The sequence below is a fragment of the Melozone crissalis genome, unplaced genomic scaffold (genome assembly GCF_028551555.1).
Source record: "Melozone crissalis strain CALT ecotype California unplaced genomic scaffold, PUWL_Pcris_2 ptg000557l_1, whole genome shotgun sequence".
Taxonomy (NCBI): Eukaryota; Metazoa; Chordata; class Aves; order Passeriformes; family Passerellidae; genus Melozone; species Melozone crissalis.
The window spans coordinates 1-14323 of record NW_026536251.1 but is presented as its reverse complement, the minus strand read 5'-3'; the positions used below and the strand labels follow the sequence as shown (position 1 = coordinate 14323).

At 61.4% G+C, this 14323-nt stretch overlaps 1 protein-coding gene across 1 annotated transcript in view; it reads right to left on the bottom strand.

Annotated features, from left to right (window-relative positions):
* Window positions 1-14038, bottom strand: part of CHD3 (chromodomain helicase DNA binding protein 3) — a gene marked incomplete at its 5' end in the record, with an annotated part of 46285 nt that extends 32247 nt beyond the window's left edge. The window contains 11 exons of the mRNA XM_054295245.1: window positions 426-623; window positions 1529-1759; window positions 2653-2831; window positions 3563-3698; window positions 4051-4181; window positions 5030-5319; window positions 6495-6619; window positions 7407-7595; window positions 8239-8357; window positions 10992-11145; window positions 13871-14038. Coding sequence (XP_054151220.1) covers window positions 426-623; window positions 1529-1759; window positions 2653-2831; window positions 3563-3698; window positions 4051-4181; window positions 5030-5319; window positions 6495-6619; window positions 7407-7595; window positions 8239-8357; window positions 10992-11145; window positions 13871-14038 — 1920 coding nt within the window. The remainder of the gene's footprint in view (window positions 1-425; window positions 624-1528; window positions 1760-2652; window positions 2832-3562; window positions 3699-4050; window positions 4182-5029; window positions 5320-6494; window positions 6620-7406; window positions 7596-8238; window positions 8358-10991; window positions 11146-13870) is intronic.
* Window positions 14039-14323: the final 285 nt, after the last annotated feature.

Sequence of the window (14323 nt, the reverse complement as noted above, 5' to 3'; positions counted from 1 at the left end):
AGGAGCACCTCAAAGCTGAGCCCCCGCAGTTCTCCAGCTGTCCCGTCCATACTTTGGGGTATCCCCCCAGGTTTTTGGGGTCCCCCCCAGGTTTTTGGGGTGCCCCAGGTGTGCCGTACCTGCAGCTCCTTGATCCAGGAGCAGTGCCAGTAGGACAGCCCCACCCCTGCTGAGCCCCCCCAGTTTTCCAGGCTTTCCCCCATATTTTGGGGTATCTCACCCATACTTTGGGGTCCCACCCGATGTTTTGGGGTGCCCCAGGTGTGCCGTACCTGCAGCTCCTTGATCCAGGAGCAGTGCCAGTAGGACAGCCCCACCCCTGCTGAGCCCCCCCAGTTTTCCAGGCTTTCCCCCATATTTTGGGGTATCCCCCCGATATTTTGGGGTCTCCCCCAGGTTTTTGGGGTGCCCCAGGTGTGCCGTACCTGCAGCTCCTTGATCCAGGAGCAGTGCCAGTAGGACAGCCCCACCCACTTGACGAAGAACTCTCGCTCCGAGCGGCCCTGCAGGGCCTGGGGGGGCCCCTCCTGGGCCTGGGGGGCTCCTGGGGGCGCCACGGGGGCGGGGGGCTCCCCCCAGCGCCAGTAGAGGATCTTCTGTACACGGCCCTTGAGCACCGGGCACTGCGGGGACATGGGGACACTGATGGGGACACTGACGGGGACACTGACGGGGACACTGCCCCCATATCCCCCACAGTGTCCCCACAGGATCTTCTGTACACGGCCCTTGAGCACCGGGCACTGCGGGGACAGGGACACTGATGGGGACACTGACGGGGACACTGCCCCCATGTCCCTCAGTGTCCCCACAGGATCTTCTGTACACGGCCCTTGAGCACCGGGCACTGCGGGGACAGGGACACTGATGGGGACACTGATGGAGACATCGGTGTCCCTGTGAGCCCTCAGTGTCCCCATGTCCCCATGTCCCCAGTGTCCCCATGTCCCCAATGTCCCCTCCATGTCCCCATGTCCCCAGTGTCCCCATACCGTGCAGCGGGGACAGAGCCACTCGCCGTTGGGGACCTCGGGCAGGGGTGGGTTCAGGCAGTGGATGTGGTACGAGGACACCACAGCCCCCGTGTCCCTGCTGTCCCCAGTGTCCCCTCAGTGTCCCCATACCGCGCAGCGGGGACAGAGCCACTCTCCGTTGGGGACCTCGGGCAGCAGCGGGTTCAGTGTCACAGCTCCCGTGTCCCCAATGTCCCCAATGTCCCTGCTGTCCCCAACGTCCCACAGTGTCCCCATGTCCCCAATGTCCCCATACCGTGCAGCGGGGACAGAGCCACTCGCCGTTGGGGACCTCGGGCAGCGGCGGGTTCAGTGTCACAGCCCCCGTGTCCCCCATGTCCCCACAGTGTCCCCATGTCCCCATACCGTGCAGCGGGGACAGAGCCACTCTCCGTTGGGGACCTCGGGCAGGGGCGGGTTCAGGCAGTGGATGTGGTACGAGGACACCACAGCCCCCGTGTCCCTGCTGTCCCCAGTGTCCCCATGTCCCCAGTGTCCCCTCAGTGTCCCCATACCGTGCAGCGGGGACAGAGCCACTCGCCGTTGGGGACCTCGGGCAGCGGCGGGTTCAGGCAGTGGATGTGGTACGAGGACACGCAGGCGTCGCAGCACAGCAGCTCGCCGCCGTCCTTGCACACGCGGCAGTACTCCATGTGATCGTCCTCCTCCTCCTTCTCGCCCTCCTCCTCCTCCTCTTCCTCCTCCTCCTCCTCCTCCTTGGCCTCCCACTGCACGCCCTCCTTCTCCTGGGGACGCATCGGGGTCAGAGGGGGGACACCAAAACTCCGGGGAGGGACCAAAACAGCCCCTGGAGACCCAAACCTCAAGGGAATGCTCCCAAAATACCAGGGAATAACCCCAAAACAGGCCATGGAGACCCCAAACTGCCAGGGAATAACCCCAAAACAGGCCCTGGAGACCCCAAACTGCCAGGGAATGGCCCCAAAACAGGCCCTGGAGACCCCAAACTGCCAGGGAATGGCCCCAAAACAGCCCCAACACCATCCCAATCCCCCCAGGATGCGCCTAAGGCCCCCCAGGATGCCTCTAGTGCCCCCCAGTCCCCTCCAGGATGCCCTCAGTGCCCCCCAGTCCTCTCCCAGTCCACCCCCAGTGCCCCCAGTCCCCTCTCAGTCCTCCCTAACCCCCTCCAGTAACCCCCAGTCCCCTCCCAGTCCCTCCCATTCCCCTCCCAGTGCCCCCCAGTGCCCCCAGCCCCCCGTGCTCACGCAGTGGGGGCAGCTCCAGCGCCCCCCCGGGATGCCCCCAGTGCCCCCCAGTCCCCCCCAGTGCCCCCAGCAGGGCACTCACGCAGTGGGGGCAGGTCCAGCGGCCCTCAGGATGCCCCTAGAGCCCCCCAGGATGCCCCCAGTGCCCCCCAGTGCCCCCAGCCCCCCGTGCTCACGCAGTGGGGGCAGCTCCAGCGGCCCTCGGGATGCCCCCAGGATGCCCCCAGTGCCCCCAGCCTGGCACTCACGCAGTGGGGGCAGCTCCAGCGGCCCTCAGGATGCCCCCAGTGCCCCCCAGTGCCCCCAGTGCCCCCAGCCTGGCACTCACGCAGTGGGGGCAGCTCCAGCGCCCCTCGGGATGCCCCCAGTGCCCCCCAGGATGCCCCCAGTGCCCCCAGCCTGGCACTCACGCAGTGGGGGCAGCTCCAGCGGCCCTCGGGGGCCCGGTCCAGCTCGGGGTCCAGGCACACCAGGTGGTAGGCGCGCGGGCAGGTGTCGCACAGGATGATCTCCCCGCCCTGCTGGCACACCTCGCAGTAATCCTGGTGGTCGGTCTCGTAGCCGTCGCCCTCCTCCTCGGGGCCCGGCCCTAAGGGGACAGCGACACTGCTGGCACCCTGGCACTGCTGTCACTGCTGTCACCTGGTCACTGCTGGCACCCTGGCACTGCTGTCACTGCTGTCACCCGGTCACTGCTGTCACCTTTGTCACCTTTGTTACCTTGTCACTGCTGTCACTGCACCCTTCAGAAGGTGTGGGGGGAACTGGGGACAGGGATGGGGACATGGGGACACTGGGGACAAGGACAGAGACATGGGGACACTGGGAACAGCAGGATGGAGGAACTGGGAACAGGGCAGGTGACACCTTGGGGACACCCCTCAAAGGACCCCTCCAGCCACCGGGCTGGGCACAGAGCCACAACCACAGCCCCCGCTTGGAGCAGGGGGGTGACACCCCTGGGGACACTTTGGGGTGTCTCACCACGCACAGGCGCCATGCCCGTCCCCACAGGGCCGGGGGCTGCAAGGAGAGATGGGGGCAGCAGGGGACACGGGGACATCAGGTGGCACCCGGGGACACTCAGGGACACTCGGGGACACTTGGGGACACTCAGGGATGCTCAGGGACACCCGGGAACACTCAGGGACACTCAGGGGACACTCGGGGACACTCAGGGGACACCCGGGGACACTCGGGGACACTCAGGAGACACTCGGGGACACTCGAGGACATTTGGGGACACTCAGGGATGCTCGGGGACGCTTGGGGACACCCGGGGACACTCGGGGACACCCGGGGACACCCGGGGACACTCACCCTTCTTCTTCTTGCGGCCGGGGCGGCCCCGTTTGAGCTTCTTGAGGCGCGTGGCGGGGTCGGGGCGGGGGGCGGCCCCCAGCACCCCGGGGCTCTCGGCGTCAGAGTCCTCCTCGGCCTCGCCCGCGTCCTCGCTCTGCACACGGGGGACAGCGGGGACAGTGGGGACATGAGGGGACAGCGGGGACAGCAGGGGATATTGGGGACATTGGGAACAGCAGGGACACTGGGGACAGCAGGGGACAGCGGGGACATTGGGGACAAGTGCCCCATCCCATGTGCCCATCCTCAGTGTCCCTGGGTGTCCTCACCCCAAGTGTCCCCATTTCTCCCCTGCCCTGTCCTCCCCCAGTGCTCCCAGTGTGCCCCAGCACTCCCCAGTACCCCCCTGCCCTGTCCCCAGTATCCCCCAGTGCTCCCAGTATCCCCAGTGCTCTCAGTGTCCCCCAATGCTCCCAGTGTCCCCCAGTGTCCCCAGTGTCCCTCACCGAGCTGCTCTTCTTGCGTTTCCCCCCCAGCACTCCCAGTTTGATCTTGAGCGGTGCCATCTTCCTGCCCTTCATCTTCCTCTTCAGCTCGGGCACCCGAGGGCTCTTGCTGCGCTTCTTGTGCCCGGGGCCTGGGGGGCACCCAAAACAACCTCAGGGACCCCCAAACTGACCAGGGGACCCCCAAACTATCACAGGGACCCCCCAATTACCCAGGGGACCCCCAAACCATCACAGGGACTCCAAACCGACCAGGGGACCCTCAAAATCATCACAGGGACCCCAAAACTGACTAGGAAAGCCCCAAAACACCACAGGGACACCAAACTGACCAGGGGAGCTCCAAAACACCACAGAGACCCCCCCAAATCATCCTAGGGCTCCTCCAAACAGCCCACGGGACCCTCAAAACCATCACAGAGACCTTCAAACCATCACAGTGACCCCCAAAACCCCCACACCCCCAGGGTTACCCCAAAACCCCCAAAGCTGGGGAGGGGTCCCCACCTTTCCCCTCCTCGGTCTAGGCCTTGCGCAGGGGCTGTGCCTGTGCCGGTGGCGGCGCCTCGGGGGCACCCCCAAACCCCAAATCCCCCAAACCCCACCAAAGCTGAGGAGGGGTCTCCCCACCCTTCCCCTCCTCGGTCTTGGCCTTGCGCAGGGGCTGTGCCTGTGCCTGTGGCGGCAGTGGCGGCGCCTCGGGGGCACCCCAAAACCCTAAACCCCCCAAACCCCCCCAAAGCTGGGGAGGGGTCCCCACCTTCTCCCCTCCTTGTGCCTGTGCCTGTGGCGGTGCCTCGGGGGTACCCCCAAACTCCCCAAATCCCAAACCCCCCAATCCCCCCAGGTTGAGGAGGGGTCCCCACCTCTTCCCTCCTCGGTCTTGGCCTTGCGCAGGGGCTGTGCCTGTGCCTGTGGCAGCAGTGGCGGCACCTTGGGGGCACCCCAAACCCCCCAAAGCCCAGTGAGGGGTCCCCACCTTTTCCCTCCTTGGTCTTGGCCTTGCGCAGGGGCTGTCCCTGTCCCTGTCCCTGTCCCTGTCCCTGTCCCGGTCCCTGCGGCTGTGCCGGCGGCGCCTCGGGGCCCACGCTGGCCACGGCTGCCGACACCTGCTCGGCCACGGCGGCCGCTGCAGCCGCTGCAGCCGCGGCCACGGCGGCGGCCGAGCCCTTGAAGGGGTTGTTGGCGCTGAACTCCCTCCACTTGGCGCCCAGGATGGTCATCATCTTGGACATGGGGATCTTGGGGTTCTTCTTGGCTATCAGGGGCCTGTGGAGAGAGCAGGGGGCAAAGGGTGAGGGGCAAAGGGTGAGGGGGGCAAAGGGTGAGGGGGGAAAGGGTGAGGGGCAAAGGGTGAGGGGCAAAGGGTGAGGGGGCAAAGGGTGAGGGGGGAAAGGGTGAGGGGGGAAAGGGTGAGGGGCAAAGGGTGAGGGGCAAAGGGTGAGGGGGGAAAGGGTGAGGGGCAAAGGGTGAGGGGGCAAAGGGTGAAGGGGGCAAAGGGTGAGGGGGGAAAGGGTGAGGGGCAAAGGGTGAGGGGCAAAGGGTGAGGGGGGAAAGGGTGAGGGGGGAAAGGGTGAGGGGCAAAGGGTGAGGGGGCAAAGGGTGAGGGGCAAAGGGTGAGGGGGGAAAGGGTGAGGGGCAAAGGGTGAGGGGGGAAAGGGTGAGGGGCAAAGGGTGAGGGGGGAAAGGGTGAGGGGCAAAGGGTGAGGGGCAAAGGGTGAGGGGGGAAAGGGTGAGGGGGCAAAGGGTGAGGGGGGCAAAGGGTGAGGGGCAAAGGGTGAGGGGGGAAAGGGTGAGGGGGGAAAGGGTGAGGGGGGAAAGGGTGAGGGGCAAAGGGTGAGGGGGGAAAGGGTGAGGGGCAAAGGGTGAGGGGGGAAAGGGTGAGGGGCAAAGGGTGAGGGGCAAAGGGTGAGGGGGGAAAGGGTGAGGGGGGAAAGGGTGAGGGGCAAAGGGTGAGGGGGCAAAGGGTGAGGGGGGAAAGGGTGAGGGGGGAAAGGGTGAGGGGCAAAGGGTGAGGGGCAAAGGGTGAGGGGGGCAAAGGGTGAGGGGCAAAGGGTGAGGGGGGAAAGGGTGAGGGGGTGGTGGGGGCAGAAGGGAGAGAAGTGTTCTGGACATTGTGGGGTGGCATGGTGGCCACAGGGCGGCCTGGGGTGGGCCAGGGTCACTCAGGATGGTCCTGGGGTCACTCAGAACCCTCTGAAACACCCAGAGGGACCCCCAGGACCCCCCCAAACACCCAGAGGGACCCCTGGGGTGCCCCCCAAACAGCCAGAGGCACCCCCAGGACCCCCCCAAACACCCAGAGGGACCCCCAGGACCCCCCCAAACACCCAGAGGGACCCCTCGGGTGCCCCCAAACACCCAGAGGGACCCCCAGGACCCCCCCAAACACCCAGAGGGAGCCCTGGGACCCCCCCAAACAGCCTGGGGGACCCCCAGCGCACCTCATGAACTGGCTGAAGGCCTTGTAGTTGGTGAGGGTGTGATAATCCTCCTCGGTGAACACGTGGTCAACGTCCTCCAGCCCCCAGGCCCCCAGGAGCTGCGCCGAGGATTTCTGCTCCACCGCCTGCAGGGCACAGGGGGACAGCAGGGGGACATGGGGGGACAGCAGGGACACCAGGGGGACATGGGGGACAGCAGGGACACCAGGGGGACATGGGGGACAGCAGGGGGACATGGGGGGACAGCAGGGACAGCAGGGGGACATGGGGACATCAGGGACAGCAGGGGGACATGGGGGGACAGCAGGGACACCAGGGGGACATAGGGGACATCAGGGGGATGGATGCCAGGACAGGGAGAAACACCAGGAACAGGGACAGAGAGCAGGAGAAGGAAACACGTCACTGTGGGGACCCCTGATGTGATGGGACCCCCCACAAGGACCAGAGGGGAGATGGGGACCCCCCGTGGGCACCCAAGGGGTTTTGGGACCACCACGGGGACCCACACAGCGACAGTACCCCCCAAAAGGTGTTGGGACCCCCATGAGGACCCCACACAGCGACAGAACTCCCCCAGAAAGTTTTGGGATCTCACTGAGGACCCCACACAGTGACAGAACCCCCATGAGGACCCCACACAGGTGTTGGGACCTCATTGAGGACCCCACACAGGTGATGGAACCCCAAAAGGTGTCGGGACCCCCATGAGGACCCCCCACAAGCGTTGGGACCCCCCATGAGGACCCCACACAATGACAGAACCCTATAAAGGTATCAGGACCCCCACAGAACCCCCCATAGATGTTGGGACCCCTATGAGAACTCCCCTAGGTGCTGGGTCCCCCCAGAACCCCCAATTCCCCACACAGGGGGTGCCCCCCACCCCGAGGTGCCCCCCCCAGGCCGCACCTTGACCTTCTGCCCCCCCTCATCGTCGGCCTTTTTCCTCCTCTTGGTTTTCTTCTCCTTCTTCTCGCGGTGCTTCCGCCGCCGCTTGCGCGCCGCCCCGCCCGAGTCGCTGCCGCCGCTCTCCGACTTCTCCCGGTACTCCTCGCGCTGGTACTCGTCCCTCTCGGACTCCAGCTCATCCTCGCTCACCTGGGGAACCCAAAAATATCCCTAAAATACCCCAAAACCACCCCAAAATACCCCAGAACTGTCAGTGATCCTGAGAGCCCTGAGCCACTCCCGGTACTCCTCACGCTGGTACTCGTCCCTCTCGGACTCCAGCTCATCCTCGCTCACCTGGGGAACCCAAAATAACCCAAAACCACCCCAAAAATACCCCCAAACCACCCCAAAAACTGTCAGTGATCCTGAGAGCCCTGAGCCACTCCCGGTACTCCTCGCGCTGGTACTCGTCCCTCTCGGACTCCAGCTCATCCTCGCTCACCTGGGGAACCCAAAAATATCCCTAAAATACCCCAAAACCACCCCAAAATACCCCAGAACTGTCAGTGAAACTTAGAGCCCTGAGCCACTCCCGGTACTCCTCGCGCTGGTACTTGTTCCTCTCGGACTCCAGCTCATCCTCGCTCACCTGGGGAACCCAAGATAACCCAAAACCACCCCAAAAATACCCCAAAAACCACCCCAAAACTGTCACCGACCCTGAGAGCCCCCTCAGTCACACCCTGTCCCTGTCCCCAAACCCTGTCACCTGTCCCTGACCCTACCCAGTGTCCCCATCCCTGTCCCCTGTCCCCATCCCTGTCCCCGTCCCCGTCCCAGCAGCACCCACCAGTTTTTTCCGTTTCCGGGGTTTCCCGGGTTTGTTTTCCTTCTGTTTCCGGGGGCCCCTTTTCTTCTTCTTCACCCCCAGGGCCCCCTCGAGGCCCCGCAGCAGCTCCTCGTCACCATCTGCGGGGACACCGTGGGGACATCAGCCACGGGGACACGGGGACACGGGGACATCAGCCGTGGGGACATGGGGACACGGGGACATCAGCCACGGGGACACGGGGACACGGGGACATCAGCCACGGGGACAGGGGAACATCAGCCACGGGGACACGGGGACATCAGCCGTGGGGACATGGGGACACGGGGACATCAGCCACGGGGACACGGGGACACGGGGACACGGGGACACGGGGACACGGGGACATCAGCCACGGGGACAGGGGGACATCAGCCACAGGGACATGGGGACATCAGCCACGGGGACATGGGGACACGGGGACATCAGCCACGGGAACATGGGGACATCAGCCACGGGACGGGATGGGGACATCAGCCACGGGGACAGGGATGGGGACACGGGGACATGATGGGGACATCAGCCACAGGGACATGGGACATCAGCCTTGGGGACAGGACAGGATGGGGACATCAGCCACGGGGACAGATGGGACACGGGACATCAGCCACGGGGACACGATGGGGACATCGGCCTTGGGGACAGGATGGGGACATCAGCCATGGGGACATGATGGGGACATCAGCCTTGGGACAGGATGGGGACAGGTTGGGGACAGGGAAGGGATGGGATGGGGACAGGGACAAGGTCAGGGTGGGGATAGAATGGGGACAGGGGACAGCAGTGTCACCATCACAGCAACCAAACACTAGCAGAGGATTCCCTGACCCTCACACGGGGACAGCAGTGTCACCACAACAGTGACCAAGCACCGGTGACACCGTGACAGCGACCAAATGATGGCAGAGCATTCCCCAGCTCTCACTCTGGGGACAGCGGTGACACCGCGACAGTGACTGATGGACGGCAGAGGATTTCCCAGCCACTGGGCCCAGGGGACAGCGGTGTCACCGTGACAGTGACCAACCAATGGCAGAGGATTCCCTGACCCTCACACGGGGACAGCAGTGACACCATGACACTCCCCAGCTCTCACATGGGGACAGCGGTGTCACCAACCGCCAGCAGAGGATTCCCCAAGCTCTCCCACGGTGGTGACACCGTGACGGTGACCAAGCACTAACAGAGCATTCCCCAGCTCTCACTCTGGGGACAGCAGTGACACCGTGACACTCCCCAGCTCTCCAATGGGGACAGCGGTGTCCCCAGCCCCCAGCAGAGGATTCCCCAACCCCTCGCTTGGGGACAGCAGTGACACTGTGACACTGACCAAGCACCGGTGACACCGTGACAGTGGCCAACCAATGGCAGAGGATTCCCTGACCCTCACGTGGGGACAGCAGTGACACCGTGACAGTGACTGATGGATGGCGGAGGATTCCAAACGGCTCAGCCCAGGGGACACCGGGTGTCACTGTGACAGTGACCAAGAGATGGCAGAGCATTCCCTGACCCTCCCATGGGGACAGCGGTGTCACCAGCCTCAGCAGAGGATTCCCCAGGCCCTCCCTTGGGGACACCGGTGTCACTGTGACAGTGACCGAACAGCAGCAGAGCATTCGCCAGCTCTCACTCTGGGGACATCGGTGACAATGTGACAGTGACTGATGGATGGCAGAGCATTCCCTGACCCTCCCATGGGGACAGCAGTGACACTGTGACAGTGACCAAGCAGTGGTGACACCGTGACAGTGATCAAATGATGGCAGAGCATTCCCTGACCCTCACATGGGGACAGTGGTGTCACCAGCAGAGGATTCCCCAGGCCCTGCCATGGGGACACCGGTGTCACTGTGACAGTGACCAACCAATGGCAGAGGATTCCCTGACCCTCACATGGGGACAGCAGTGACACCGTGACACTCCCCAGCCCTCCATGGGGGACAGCGGTGTCACCAGCCGCCAGCAGAGGATTCCCTGCCCTGCCTTGGGGACACCGGCAGTGACACCGTGACAGTGACCAAGCACCAGCAGAGGATTCCCTGCCCTCCCTTGGGGACACGGCAGTGACACCGTGACAGTGACAAGCACCAGCAGAGGATTCCCTGCCCTCCCTTGGGGACACCGGCAGTGTCACGGTGCCCGAGCCAGCCGAGGATTTCCAAGGCCCTTGGCCGAGGGCCACCGGCATCCCCGTGTGACAGACAGGGCCATTCCCGCGGGCCGGTCCCCGGGGCGGTGACACCGCATCCGTGTCACGGCCCGGGGCTGTCCCCGCCGCCGCTCTGGTGACACCGAGGTGTCACCGCGTCACATCTGCCAGCCGCTGGCACGCTGCCCCCGCGCCGTGGCCGTAAATCAGCCCGAGGGTGTCCCCGGGGGGGGGGACACAGCCACACGCACGCACGCGGGGGGGTGGCACGGGTGCCAGGCTTGGCGCGGGCACAGCGGCAGCGCCCGGCGCCGCCGGGTCACATTCCAGCCTAATCCCTTGGCAGCGCCGCCTGCCAGCCCCGGGCGGCCGGGCCGAGCGCCGGGACCACCGGCAGCGCCGACCCCGCGGGCCCGAACCCCAAATTTTCCCTTTTTCCGCCCGTTTTTTACCATGGCGCAGCGCCGAGGCCCAGCCCGCCCTCACCCCCCCCCCCCCCCCCCACTTCCTCCCTCCCTCACCGCTCCTCGCTTTTTTTTTTCCAAATTCCCCTTTTCGCTGCTTTTTCGACCCAAACCATCACCTGGGGGTGCTGCCGGGGACACGCGGGCGCTGGCGGGGACGGGGCCGAGCCCCTGCGGCCCGATCCTGCCATTTTGGGGTGTTTTCCCCCCTTTTTCACCCCCCAAACGCAGCCCCCCCCGGCCCCATCGGACATGCGCGGGAGCCGGGGCGCGCTGGCAAAGCATCAACCAGAATTTTCCCACACGTGACGCTCCCACTCCCCGCACCTCGAGAAAAAGGGGAAAAAAAACCCAAAAAAACACCAAAAAACCCCGCTGGAGCGAGGGGGGGCCGCGATCCTAAAGTAAACCCCTCCCTGAGTGGATGAGGCGAGAGAGAAACGAGGGAAAATGGTGGAAATTGCAAATGAAAGGGTGAAAGGAGGAGGGGGGGGATAGGTGAAAATGGAAAAAATGTAGTAAAAACCACAATAAAAAAAAAAAAAAAGCAGCAAAAAGAAAAAAAAAAAGAAAAAGAAAAAAAAAAAGGGGGAGTGATTCGGCAAAGGGGAGGAAGGAGTTGGAACCAAGAAAGAGGGAGGGGATGGAGCTCCAAAATGGGGGGAAAAGGGAAAATGTGGGGGAAGAGGCACAGCGGGGCCTGAGGGCGCCGCTTCCCCCGCGCCGCACAAATCCCCGTTTTGCCTTTTTTGGGGTTTTTCACCCCAGTTTTCCTGGTGCTGGAGCAGCCGGCCAGGCCTTTGCTCAAGAACTTGGTGCCAAGTGTGGAAAATCTCAAGTTAGGTTGATTTTTTTTGGGGATTTTTTTAAGGGAAAATTGGCCGGGTTGGGTTCTCCCCCTCCCCAGCCCAGCCCGGCTGCGGCGGCTCGCCATTGTTCTCTGCGGGATTGGGCTGAAACGGCAAAAATCGGGAAAAAAGAATAAAAAAAACCCCAACCAACAAGTTTCAGCTGTGGAGGAGAGGGAGGAGTTGTTTCCCGCTGGGAAAATGGGGGAAAAGTGTTATTTCACCTTAAATCCGCACAGAGAGGCCAGGCTGCTGCTGATCGGGGGGGGGGGAAAGGTTCAAAATGGGCAAAAGTTCTGATCCAGGGGGGAAAGGTTGAGAAAAATGGGGATTTTTGGGTTAGAGGAGGAAAAAGTGGGAAAAAATGGGGATTTTGGGGTTTAGGAGGAGGAAAAAGTGGGAAAAATGGAGATGTGGGATGCTGGGGGGGAAGAAAAAGGGTAAAAAATGGGGATTTGGGAGGAAAAATGGTAAAAAATGGGGATTTGCGGGTGGTTGGACGGGGGAAGTTTTAAAAGTGGATTTAGGGTTGGTTTGGGGGTCCACATGGGGTTTGAGGGAAAATAATCCAGAAATTGGACAAAAAGTGCAGAAAAAGCCAAAGGAAAAGGTCAGGGAAGCAGCAAAAGGTGAGATTTGCCCATTTCTGAGGGGTTTGGGGCAAAAAAAAAGGAGGTTAAAATATAAATTTATTTATTTCTGAGCTTTTCTAGAAAAGAGGGAGCTCTAAAATCAAAGTGTGCCAATTCTGAGCGTTTTGGAGGGGGTTAAAATCCAATTTTGCCCCATTTTGAGCATTTTTGGCAGCTCTGCCATGCAGATGTAGCAATCTCAACACTGTGGGGGAAAAGTCCCAAATTTGCTCATTCTTGAACAATTCTGGGGAAAAGCAGGAGTTGAATTTCAAATTTATCCATTTCTAAGCCTTTTCCAGAAACACAAATTGTTCTAAAAGCTGAATTTAGTCATTCTTGGGAGCTCCAAAATCCACATTTACCCATTTCTGAGCATTTGGAGGCAAAAAAAAAAGGTGGTTAAAATACAAATTTACCAAATTCTGGGCATTTCAGGGCCAAGGAAAAGGTTCCAAACCCAGATTTAACCTTTTTTTTGGGGGGGGGGAAGTGAAGTACACCCAAATTTACTCATTTCTAACATTTTGGGAAAAATAAACTTCAAAATGTGAATTTTGAGGCCTTTTAAAGTGAGTGGCTTCACTTAAAGCTGATTTTTTTAACCCAAACTGAGCCCACTGGGCTTTGAGATGCCTTTTCCCCTCATTAATTTGAAAAAATTCAAGAAATTTAATTCAGAAGGGGAAAAAAATCTTCATTTCAGACAAAAATGGTCAATTTTAGTGCCCCACTTGATGGAAAAGCACCAGTAAAGGCGTTTGGACCCCCACAATTGGAATGAGGGTGTGAAAAACGGGGATTTTGGTGCTGAATTCTCTTTTTTTTCCTTATTTTAACCACAAAAGGAGTTCTCAAGGGGCTGGAATTTGGGGTGAAGGCTCAGCTGAATCACCAACACCCAGAGGTGGTTGGTAAATAAAATAAACCCTGATAAAATGTGATAAAAATGCAATAAAACAATAAAACCCCAGGGAAGCGGCTGCAGAGGGGACAACGGTGACACCTGAGGCCATCGGAGGCATGGGCACCCAAACACCTCAAAAATAAATATTGGGTAAATAAATGGGGTAAAACAACAAAAATAAATATTGGGGTGAATCAAAACGGGGTGAAACAACAAAATAAATATTGGGGTGAATCAAAATGAGGTGAAACAACTGATCAGGGTCCTAGAAGGGGAAAAAATGCCCCCAAACACCTCAAAATGGGGTAAAATAAATGGTTCAGGGTCCTGGAAGGGGAGAAACAGCCCCAAAGACTCAAAATGGGGTAAAATAAATGGATCAGGGTCCTGGAAGGGGAGAAATGACCCCCAGACACCTCAAAATGGGTGCAACAGCCACTCTGGGTCCTGGAAGGTACCTAGAGCACCCATGACCCCAAAATGTGGGGTGCAACAGCCAACCTGGTCCTGGAAGGTACCTACAGGCCCCAACACCCCACAAAACAGCCACTCTGGGTCCTGGCAGATGCACAGCAACAGCTGTCACCCCTCATGACGGGGTCAGAGCCCACCTTGGGTCCTGGCAGGGCACCACAGCCCCCCATCACCCCACATAACAGGGTCAGCACCACTTTGGGTCCTGGCAGGGACACAACAGACCCTGTCATGGGGTCTGAGCCCACTTTAGGTCCTGGCAGGGCATTGCTGGCCCCCATCATGGGGTCAGCACCACTTTGGTCCTGGCAGGGACACAACAGACCCTGTCATGGGGTCAGCACCACTTTGGGTCCTGGCAGGGCACTGCTGGCCCTGTCATGCTCACTGTGGGTTCACCACCCCCTTTGGGTCCTGGCAGGGCACCACCATGGGGTCAGCCCCCACTCTGGGTCCTGGCAGGGCACCACCAGCCCCATCACCCCCGGCCGGGCTCCCGGCAGCGCCAGGCCCGGTGTGCGGCAGCGGGAGGAGGTGTCCCCACACACGGTGGCCGCACGGTGACACTCGCGGTGACACCCGCGGTTGTT